Here is a 12,047-nt window from a genome sequence, read left to right on the forward strand (position 1 = left end):
GCGACCGCAGTGTGCAGTCCGAGGCAAAGTGCGTTTCTGTTCACCGGTTCACCGCCACCCCAGACATGTAAACCCACAATGACACGTCATGCGAATTGGATGCGGTTCAACTTCACAAATATGTGAACCCAGCCTAAGTCATCATTCTGTAGGTAATAAAACCTTTTGCATGTGTTCACTGTACAGATTGCCCAGTTAAAGCCTTTGTTACCCCAACACTTCATATTCCTGATAGGCATCTGCTGTACCATTTACTTGTATGAGAAAGTATCCTGTTCTCTTTGAATCACTTCCTTTGTGTTCCTGCCAGTTCCTCTGCTTTCCTATTAAAATCTGACCATGCTAAGTAGTAGAGCACAGCATGGTCAGTTCTCTAGCTATGCTGGGAACTCAGCCTGCTCTTCTCTAATGATCAGACTTGTCCTGACATGCCCCCGCTGCATAGCCTCCCACTGGGAAGATCAGTGTGCTGCTGCTCCTTCCCCAGCTCCTGTGCAGCTGAGAACAGAGTGTAATCACAAAAAAAAGGTATATATTGTTTAATAAAATTATTATATAATATAAATAGCAGCAGGATAATAGCCACCGCGAGCCCGTGGGGGGGCGCGTATCACGGCGATCGGTAGTGTGGTGTGTCAGTCTGACACACCACTGCACCGATCTTAGTAAAGAGCCTCTGACAGACTCTTTACCACGTGATTAGCCATGTCCAATCACGGCTGACCACGATGTAAACAGGAAGAGCCGTTGATCGGCTTTTCCTCACTTGTGTCTGATAGATACGAATAGGAGAGCCGATCGGTGGCTCTCCTGACAGGGGGGTCTGCGCTGTTTAGCAAAAAATAAAAAAAGTAGGAGGTGATCAAATACCACCAAAATAAATCTCTATTTGTGGGGGAAAAAAAATGATAAAAATTTCATTTGGGTACAGTGTAGCATTATTTGGGAGAAATCATACATATTGTAATGAAACCTGTTTAATATGTCCGGAATTGTATTCAAATAGCCAGTCTGGATTAAATTTTAAAGGCTTCTGAATAAAATTTGTTGACTCAGTCTAGGTTTACACTGCTGAGATGTCCGAGATCGGATGTGATTCGCACCGAAAATCACATGCGATCTCTGTGCGATGCGATTTCAGCCATACAGACAGTATGACTGAATTCGCCACGCATCCGGCCCAAACTCGTACAGGGCCCTTTTTTTGGTCCGCAGCAGAATCGGATCGCTTGGGTGTTCACACCATGCGATCCGATTCCTGTACGAGTTTGCAGATTGCACTGCGATATGCAAACTGATTTGGAGGTGTCATTAACGTTTCACTGACACTCCCAGCAGTTTGCATAGTGTAGTGTGAACTGCCGCCGGGAGGCATGCGATGCGGGAACCCGCAGTAGATTCACAGCGTTCCCGCATCGCAGCAGTGTGAACCTAGCCTCAATGATGGCAAGAAAGAATGATACGTGATTTTTCTGAATTTCTGTACAAATGTTCAAATGAAAGTCTAATTACCTTCCACTGTTACTGGGAGGATAACCTAGGTATTTTAAAGGTTGGGGGCAGGGGGGATACATATTAAGATCAATAAAATATTAGGCATAGGTGATGCTTGGGGAGCATAGGCGTTTATAGTTAAATTCACTACAGTTTATGGTAGGGGGGGTCTCAAAATTTTCTAAACAGTCCTTCAGACTTTGGGGGGGCAGCAGGGGTGGAAATTTTCATGGCAAAAGTGGGAGTAAATCTAACAACATCCGGTATAAGGTGGAGGAATAGTGCCCCATCGCAGATATCAATGGGAGAAATAGTGCCCCATTATTGGTGCCAGTGGGAGAAATGGTGCCCCATTGTTGATGTTAGTTGGCAGAATAATGTCTGGTATCAGTGGCAGAATAGTGCCATAAAGGAAAGGAAAGGACCGCATCCGGCCCTCGGGCCACAGTTTGATGACCACTGGTTTATGGTGTCAGAAGCTGGACATCAGATTGCTGGTGCTGAGAATTAAAGTACCCCCACTAAGTAATGATATGCCATGCGAGAGCATTTTTTTTTTTTCCATATGGCCCATTGGTAATTCATTTTTTTTTGTTTTGTTTTTTAAGAGAAAAAAAATAAAAAATAACACTTTCACTATGTGTGTTGCATCCTTACACCAGCAATCAGAAGATAAGATTTGGGTCACAAAACACTTTTCTTGGCCACATCTGCCCAGATGACCACTTATGACCTGTCCCTGCTGTTAGGTCTTCAATATGGAGTTGGGTCTCACTAACATTCCATTCTTTGTAACATTTGACCATCTAATGCCACCCTTGGCCTGCCCTTGCTGTAAGTCACTTAGGTCTTCGCCACCATTCTTGGTAACATCTGACCATCTAAAGCCAACCTTAGACTGTTCCTGCTGTTACTAGGAACGAAGTGTTAGTGGGACCGAACTTTGTGGTAAAGACATAAGTGGCTAAGTTTAGTACACATGGGCTCAATATCGGGCGACATCAGCCGATTCAATAGAAACCATCCGACATTCGGCTTGTGTGTATATGGCAGCTGGTCCGACGGAAGCTGGCCATTCGGCCAGCTGCTGTTGAAGGATCATGACTGAAAATGCTCTGCCTGCCGGCTCCAATGGCTGGGAGGGGTGACTGGAGTGTTCTGGCAGGGGGGCCACCCCCTGTCAGAACACAATAGCTCAGCAGGGTAGATTGATGTACCAACATCGGATTGTTAGTACAGCAGCTCCAACCTGGACTGTCAGTTTTCTTTTGTTCAACCCGCTGAGTTGCATATAAAAGAAATAAAACTAGTAGTATGTGCGAGAATTTAGGTCTTCTACATCAAGTTTAGTCTCATTAACACTTCCTTTAACAACTGCCCATCGAAAGCCACCCTTGGCCTGTCCTTGCTGTGACAGTCGCTTACGTCTTAAGCTATGACTAAGCACCGTGTTCGGTGTGAAACATGTCAGCGGCTGTGCAGTTAGTCTGTTTGCCAGCCTAGATGCTATGATTTTAATTACATTTTTGAAATAAAGTTGAATAATTTGGAGTGCGGCTATCCAGCTACATCTTTTCTACTTACGTCGTTAGCACGGAGTTGAGTCTCACTAAAACATCATTCTTGTTAACATCTACTAATCTAAGGCTGCCCCTGGCCTTTTTCTGCCGTTAGGTTATTGTTGGGTCTCACCAAAACATAGTTCTTGGTAACATATTCTTACCTATGGCCAACCTTGGCCTAGCCTTGCTGTTACCAGGAATGAAGTGTAAGTGAGACACAACTCCATGGTGAGGTTCTCAGTGACTTAAGGCATCTCCATGAAGTTGTGTCTCGTTAACACTTCATTCTTGATAATATTTGCCCATTTATGGTCATCCTTAGCCTGTCCTTCTGCTACAGTCACTAAGGCCTTCAGCACAGAGTTGGGTCTCACCAAAACATCAAAGCCTGCCCCTGGCCTTTTTCTGCTGTTACAGTCACTTAGGTCTTCACCACTGAGTTGAGCCTCCCCAAAACTTGGTTTTGGTAACATATGCCCACCTATGGCCAACCTTGGCCTGTCCCTGCTATTACTAGGAATTGAGAGTTAGTGAGACCTAACGTCATGGTGAAGATCTAAGTGACTTAGTGAAACCCAACTTCATGAAGAAGACCTAACATTTTGCTCTTTGTAACATCCGACCATCTAAAGCCATCCTTAGCCTGTCCATGCTGTTACAGTCACTTAGGTCTTCGCCACAGAGTTGGGTCTCACTAAAACGTCGTTCTTGGTAACATCTGATCATCTAAGGCTGCCCATGGCCTTTCTGTTAGTGACATTAGGTCATCACCATACAGTGGAGCCTCACTAAAAACATTGTTCTTAGTAACATGTGCCCAACTATGACAAACCATGGCTTGTTCCTGCAGTGACAGAAAAAGAAAGAGACCCAACTCAATCTTGGTAACCTCTCCCCATCTATGATAACCCTTAGCCCTTGTACACACGGTCGGAGATTCCGACGGAATGTGTCCGATCGGACCGTTTTGTCGGATATTCCGACTGTGTGTGGTCTCCATCGGACTGTTTCCGTCTGAGTATCCGACGGACCAAGTTTTCCAACTTGTTGGTAAAATTTTCACACAAAATGCTCAAATCGGACATACTCCGATCATGTGTAGAGAATTCCGATCGGACAAAGTGCCACGCATGCTCAGATCAAATTCCTACACCAAAGCTATTGGCTACTAGCGTGAACGTAGTCCCGTCGTAGCGAAATAACGTCATCACGTCGAATTTACCGACAACTTTGTCCGACCGTGTGTATACAACAGTTTCGGACAAAATCCGTCAGACAAAATCCAATGGATTTGGTTGTCGGAATCTCCGACTGGGTGTACAAGGGCAAAGCCTATCCTGCTGTTACAGTCACTTAGCTTTTCACCATGATGATATTGGCTGACACCGAAGACGCAAATATGACAAATATTTGACAACACAATTGCAGATGTATATATTGTGAATGGAATGTGTGAGGCTGTTAGGCTGGACATTTTGTAGCTTGAAGCCTCAAGCTACAAAATGTTGGAGGGGGAAAAGAAAAAAAAAAAAAAAAAAAATATATCATTCTCTATGGAGATGGTTCACTTCTCCACTCCAAAACGCCTGAAGCTCAAGCAAGTTCTGGAACTTTTTTTTTTTTGACAGATTTGGGTGTTTTTCTGCTTTTTACATTGGTCACCTTTTGACCTGTACAAAATTGCGGCAAAAATGCATCAAAATCGTGGCAAAAGCTCCAATATATTATGACCTACACATACCTCTCTACTGCGTTCGTGCAACGATCATAAATCTGCCAGCACAACTAAGCCACTCTTACAGAAATACGTGACATTTAAGCTCAGTAAGCTTTGCTCTACTTATTAAACATGATCACGTTGACAAAACAGCCCTATGGCCCAGTGAAGACGAGGCAAACAAATATCACCTGCGTCCATCTCCTGCCTGCATGACACAGCCATGGACTACAGGACACAGGGGTTGACTTACTAAAACTGGAGAGTGCTAAATCTGCTGCAGCTTCCAGCTTTTTTTAATAAAAAGCTTAATTGAACAAGCTAAAAGTTAAGCTAATACATTATACAATTTCCTTATTCAATTTCCTTTAGATTTATCTTCAACTATGTAGTACAAGGGCTTGCCTGATTGGATACAAAATGAAAGTGTTTAGGTTTGACCTCATATCATATGGTTCTGGTAAATCTAGAGGAAAATTGTACAAGAAAATTGTATAATGTATGGCCAGCCTTAGATGCTGACGATTGGCTACCACGCACAGCTGCACCAGATTGCATGCCCTGAAGACAAGAAAATGACTGGAGCACAGAGAAATAAATAGTGCATGGTTTAAAATAAATAAACCAAAATCAAAGCTCTAATAAAACAAAATTTTATATATATATATATATATATATATATATATATATATATATATATATATATATATATATATATATATATATATATATATATATATATATATATATATATATATAAAAATTTATTTATTTTTATGTATTATTATACAGGATTTATATAGCACCAACAGTTTATGCAGCACTTTATAACTTAAGGGTAGACAGTACAAATACAATACACTTTAATACAGTAGGAATCAGAGTGCCCTACTACTTAGAGCTTACAATCTAAGGCCTCATTTAGAAAAGGCAGATCCGCATGCACGGAGTCCGCCTCTGTCCGCCGGCTCAGCGGGAGTTCTCTCCGTTGATCTCCGCCGAGCCGGCGGATGATAGGTCCCACTCTGCTCACTGAGCGGGGAGGGGCTTGCCGAGTGCCGCAGGATTCTATGGAGAGATCTGATGAAAACGGACAGCATGTCCGTTTTCATCAGATCTCACCAGATCCGATAGCGATGGATCCGGACGTATGGCCCTCCGTCTGCTTTTGGCGGATTGGACCGGGTCGGATGTCAGCGGACATGTGGGGGAATGTGCTGATGGAGAAGATAAATGTACAGTTGTTAGGTGGGTGCCAGATAGGCTTCTCTGAAGAGATGAGTTTTCAGGGATCGTCTGAAAGTGGATAAAGTAGGAGAAAAATCTGACAGATTGGGGTAGAGCATTCCAGAGGATGGGAGAGGCTCTGGAGAAGTCCTGAAGTCGAGCATGGGATGAGGTGACATGGGAGTTTGAGAGCAGGCGGTCTTGGGAGGAGCAAAGGGAATGATTAGGTTGGTATTTTGAGTCTAGGTTAGCAATGTAGCTGGGGGCCAGGTTGTGGATGACTTTGTAAGTTATAGTTAGTATCTTGAATTTAATTTGGTGGCTGAGTGGCAGCCAATGGAGGGATTGGCAGAGGGGTATAGCAGACGCTGAGCAGTTTGTGAGTTGGGTGAGCCTGGCAGCAGCGTTCATTATTAACTGAAGTGGGGAGAGCCTATTTAGAGTTAAGCCAATGAGGAGGGAGTTGCAGTAGCCGAGGCGGGAGATGTCCAGGGAGTGGATTAAAAGCTTTGTGGTGACATTGGTTAGGAAGGGGCGTATCATGGAGATGTTGGAGGTTGAGGCGGCAAATTTTGGAAAGCAATAGGATGTGGGGCTGAAACGTTCGTTCAGAGTCCAGGATTACACCTAGGACCTTGGTGTGGGGGGACAAGTTGATAGTTGAGCCATTGATATCGACAGAGAAATCAGAGGAAGTGGCACCTGAGGGAGGAAATATCATGAGCTCGGTTTTGGATAGGTTGAGTTTGAGGAAGTGATGTGACATCCAGGCTGATATGTCTGCTAGTAAGTTGGTAATGCATAAGGAGACAGATGGAGAGAGCTGGGGGGTGAAGAGATAGGATTTGGGCGCCATCAGCGTAGAGATGATATTGAAAGCCATGGGAGGCAATCAACTGACCCTGGGAGGTGTTGTAAATTGAGAAAAGGAGAGGTCCAAGAACAGAATATTGGGGGACCCCAACGGAGAAAGGAAGAGGAGAGGAGAAAGTAGAGTTGTGACACTGAAGGAGCGGTGGGATAGGTAGGATGAGAACCAGCGAAGAGTACAGTCACGGAGACCAAAGGAGTGGAGTTTATGGAGGAGGGGATGGTCCACTGTGTCAAAGGCAGCAGAGAGATCCAGGAGAAGTAGTACAGAATAGTGTCCGCTGGTTTTAGCCCTTAGAGGGTCATTTGAGAGTTTAAGGAGAGCAGTTTCCATGGAGTGTTGAGGGACTGAAGGGGATCGAGAAGTTTGTTCATGGTCAGATGGTCGCTCAGTCGGCTGTAGACCAGTCTTTCAAGAAGTTTGGAGGAGAAGGCGAGCAAGGAGATTGGACGTAGGATAAGATTGGTGGGGTCCAGTGAGGGCTTTTTAATTATGGGGGTGACTAGCGTGTGTTTTAGAGAGTTTGGGAAGATGCCACAAGAGAGGGAGAGGTTGAAAATGTGAGTTAGAGAGTGCAGAATCAAGTCAGAGGGCGAGTGTAGCATTTACGAGGGAGCAGGATCCAGGGGACAGGTGGTTAGATGACTGTTAGATAAAAGTTTAGCAACCTCATTAATACCTGCAGGGTTGAATGAGAGAAGTAATGATTAGATCTGTGGACATGGGGTGTTGCGTGGGGGAGGTTTATGCACGTTAGAGATCTCTTCATGAATTGTATCAATCTCATTTTTGAAGTGATTGGCCATCTTCTGGGCAGTGAGTGAGTTAGAGGTTGGAGGCAGTGGTTGGGCAGAGGAGAGTGTTGAAGGTAGAGAAGAGTTGACATGGACTGGATGAGAAGGTGTTAATGAGTGTGATAAAGTAGGTCTGTTTGGCAGTGTGGAGGCAGGAATAGTATTTTAGGAGGGCAGATTTATATTGTGTGAAGTCTTCCTGGCGCTTATCTTATGCCACAGACGCTCAAGAGCGAGGCTACGTTTTCTGGTGTCGTCTGTTTGCCAGGGTTGTAGCAGTCGGGGGCCCCAATTCTGCATGTAGTGAGGGGGGCAAGCTTGTCTAGGAAGGAAGACAGTGAGCTGTTGTAGATGAAAATGGCTAGGTTGGGGCAGGACAGGGGTGAGATTTTGTCATAGAGGTGATCAGTAGTAGAGTAGAGAAGAGAAGGGTTGAGGTGGCAAAGGTTTCTACGTTTAAAGTAAAGTATATAACCAAAGTATCAAATAACCCACAAAAAAAAAAAAAAATTGCGTTCATAATCCATTTTGAGAACGGTCTATAAAAAGCATTTGTTGCCACATTTCGAGATCTAAGGTCCCAATACGCTCCCTGATTTTCTCATCAGCCGAATGAAAAAGAAAATATTGATCGCAATAAATCAAGTAACATTTGCCGTACCGGAAAGTTCCTAAAATCTTTTATGGTGCTTTAAAAAAAAAAAAAAATCTTCAAGCATGCTGGAAAACATCTGTCACTTTAAAAGTCAGAAGAGTTGTTTCAAGAAAACAGAATTGGGTTGATCTACTAACACTGGAGCGTCCAAAATCTGGTGCAACTGTATTGTAGCCAATCAGCTCCTAACTTCACCTTGTTCAATTAAACGTGGACAATAAGACCTGGAAGCTGATTGGTTTCTATGCAGAGCTGCACCAGATTTTGCACTTTCCAGTTTTAGTAAATAATCCCCCAAAGTGGCATAGCAATTTTTTTTAGTTTTTACTGACAAAAGATTGGCATGTCTATGGTCATACACATTAATCTACAGCAGCGTCAGTACCTGCAATGAAAACGCATGCTTAGGAGGAACATTACGAGGCGGTGGTATTTTGCTCACCTTGGTTCGGCCATTAATAATGTAGTTGCCCAGTTTTCCACTACAGTGCATGATAACCTGGTCTATCCTGGACATAAGGAGCCCGATGTTCTCACACCCAGGCTCCTTCCCTTCCACCCAGGCGATCTGGTCACCACGAATGTTTTTAGATGGTATGGTCCTCTGACTGACCAGCTGTCCGTCCCGAAACTTCCCACTGCGGTTAAGTAATTCCACCTCGTCCAGGACCCGTGAGCCCAAAGCTTCCCCTAAAAAGTGGTCCTTGACACAAATACCGTAGTAAGTCATACATGGGACTATATAATCGAAGGCCATTTTTTCAGGAGTGACCACCGAATTATTGTTCGTAGCCGTTTTGGAGTTATTAGGCCCCTCTCGCCTGCAGGTAAGGTCTTGAGGGGTCTGAGTGTCGGTATGTACCTCGTTTTTACGCCTCTTGCCCTCCATGGGAGGGAATACAGAAGGTCCGCTCTCCGGTGCCATCACCATAACTGTATTCTCTGCTAATCCACTGCCAGTCCATTTCCTTTTAATGGGCACTCCATCCCTTCGCCCATTCACCACGACTTCTTGGCAACTGCTGCCACCTTCCAAGTCCCTTGAATAAGACCCTGTTATGTCTCTATTGACTATGGTGGCCGACCTGGCCATAGACATTTCCCCGTTGGGGGTCACCCGAACCCTCACTGGAGCCACCGTGCATGATGCCAAAAGTGCTTCTTCCTCAGCTTCGGCACACAGGTTCTCAGCAGCAGTCTTCTCCGGGATGGGTAAGGGGCGCAGGTGGCATCTGTTGCCCCCATTCAACACGCTGATGGTAGAGTGAACATCTGGAAGCGGATATCTGTCAACCCCCATCCTGACACACGGCAGAGTGGACAGTGCGCTGCAGTTCCCCTGGTCTTGGCTGGATGGCTTGACTTCACTCTTTACAGGCTGACCCAGCTGGTGCACTCTATCCATGTCAGTGTCAGCATGTCCCCTGCACGTAGCACACGTCCTGGCCCCATCATTCACAGGGTAGTGCAGGTCACAGCAACAGCCAGCAGGGGTAGGGCACTCATTCTAGTCTTCAGCTGACAAGTAGAACTCCTCTCCTCTCCTCTGCAGTGACAGGCGATCAAGTCAAAGCACAACTTTCTCCTAGAGAAGACAAACAGAGTGGTGTGGTTAGCACTCCTCCAGCCCCAGCTAACACGCCCTGCCTGCTATCTGAGGCTGATGCAGCATCTATAGAACCTACGCACCCTCCCAAACTACTTAGAACTCTAATCCTCTGCAATATGCCAGGGATGCTTCTGCAGGACTCTGGGTATCAGGGACAGCTGGCAGTGCCAGGCAGATGCAGAGCCTCCTGTTTGCCATGGAGAAAATAAGCCATCGGCACGAGGCTCTGCGCCACAGCCAATCCAGAAAGTCCCTGCCATGGTCAGCTTAGGTGACTTACCGAGACAGCGGAGCAACGTCCTCAGTGTGCCCAGACACTGACACCCAGGGCTGTCTGCAGGCTGTCTGGAGCCCCCACCCTGCTGAATGTATGCATGCTCCTAAATGTATAGAATGCCCAGGAGAGGGCAGAGCAATGATGTGCATGGCTGACAGTGCATGTCTGTGTGCTACACTCAGTGTAGGAGAGGGCAGAGATGCAGCATTACCTGTGCCCTTTACACACTACCCCTGTGCCCACCTGTGCTTTCCATAGCCTCTGCCCATGTGTCCTCTTAGTGTATCCTGTGCCCACCCTGCGCCATCATGTAACTTACCTTGTGCCCACCCTTTTACTGTACCCACTGTGCTCTCTCCATCTTATATTGTGCGCACCTGTGTCCTCTACACCTTAACTGCTACCACCCTCCCCCTGTGCCCACCTGTGCACGCTACCCCTACCCCTTTAGTCTTCTGAGCTCTCTCCATCTTATCCTGTGCCCACATATGCTTTCTGAACCTTACCCTGTGCCCTCTTTCACGTTAATTTGTGCCCACCTGTGCTCTCTCCTTCCTCTATGTCCCCCTGTGCGCTCTCCTTCCCCTGTGCCCACCTGTACTCTCGCCTTTCCCTGTGCCCTCTCCTTCCCCTGTGCTGGCTCTCTTTCTCCTGAGCCCACCTTTCCCCAGTACCCACCTGTGCTCTCTCCTCCTTACCCTGTGCCTACTCCATCTTACACTGTGCCCAACCTGCCCTGTGCCCTCTTCGCCTTACACTGTGCCCACACTAGCCCTGTACCCACCCTGCGCCCTCCCCACCTTACCCTGTGCCTACGCCTGTCCCTGGTGCTCCCAGGGCTGGATGTGAGTGCTAGCTCCTGTGCCCAGGCTCTATAGGGCTCCCGGCGCTCGCCCCGTGCTCCCGTTGGCCATGCTCAGATCAGACATGCCCCTCCCGGCACGGAGCAGGCTGCTTGTGTAATAGTAGTGATGTGCCCCCTCCTCCTGGACCAAGTCTCCCCCTCCATAAGGCTTTGTGTCATATACACGTGCACCATGATCATGTGACAGGGGACAAGCCGCAATGACGCATCGTGTCCGCTAGAGGGCGCCGGCAGGAGCCGATCCCAGCAGCGAATGACAGCGCTGAGTGCAGACGTGATAGACGATGTGTGTCCCCGGAGGAGGTCGGCTCATCCTCCCCTCTGATCTATACATCAGACAGGAGATCGGGGACAGTCAGCTCCTAGTACAGATACATTGGGGCAGGGAGCAGCCTGGAACACTCTCATATAAAGCTGCTTTCTATTTAACCCCCCCCCCCCCCAAAAAACCATCCAGATTGCTCATCCCTGTATGCAGCTGGCCATACACAGGCAGATGAGTGGCAAGGACAGGCAGATCTGGTCGTATTTGGTTCGATGGCATGCTGGTGGTGGCGGATGCAATGCATGCTCGTCAAAGGCTTTGTTCCTTTTTCTTTCGATGTTGGATAAAATCGCACGCTAATGAGCGTATTCATCTCTCTCCGACGCGTTCCTTATTACTTTCTTTTAACCCCTACTCAGCCAGAGGTTCAGATCGCATTTAAAACCAGCTTTGCTTATAATGCAGATTTTTGTATGTGTTTTCTCATGCGTCAATGTGTGGTTTTAGCACGCCAATTTATTTTTCATGTTGGTATAAAAATGTATTTAAACGTTTCAGTAACTTCAAAACTACATTAATAAATTCTGGATCCATCACGATACACAACTGTAGTATAATTTACCTTTTAACATTAAAAAGCCTTCACACGTGGCTTTGCTATGCTTGGGGTCTGAGACCAGTAGAGGTAAATCTGACTACAAGACTACATTA

At 46.3% G+C, this 12,047-nt stretch overlaps 1 protein-coding gene across 3 annotated transcripts in view; it reads right to left on the bottom strand.

Moving 5' to 3' along the window:
* Positions 1-11,229, bottom strand: part of EGLN2 (egl-9 family hypoxia inducible factor 2) — a 62,408-nt gene extending 51,179 nt beyond the window's left edge. The window contains exons 1-2 of one of the 3 annotated variants that reach the window (XR_013274547.1): positions 11,012-11,229; positions 8,763-9,905 (exon numbers count right to left, since the gene is read on the bottom strand). Coding sequence is in view for 2 of the 3 variants with exons in the window: in XM_077482140.1 (XP_077338266.1) it covers positions 8,763-9,725 (963 nt within the window). In the remaining variant the exon portion in view is untranslated. Of the gene's footprint in view, positions 1-8,762; positions 9,906-10,209; positions 10,970-11,011 lie in introns of those variants that run through there. The other 2 variants (XM_077482140.1, XM_077482149.1) reach the window with 2 other exon arrangements.
* Positions 11,230-12,047: the final 818 nt, after the last annotated feature.

Source organism: Lithobates pipiens, unplaced genomic scaffold (genome assembly GCF_037356315.1).
Source record: "Lithobates pipiens isolate NorthernLeopardFrog02 unplaced genomic scaffold, aLitPip1_a1.2 Scaffold_1, whole genome shotgun sequence".
Classification (NCBI taxonomy): Eukaryota; Metazoa; Chordata; class Amphibia; order Anura; family Ranidae; genus Lithobates; species Lithobates pipiens.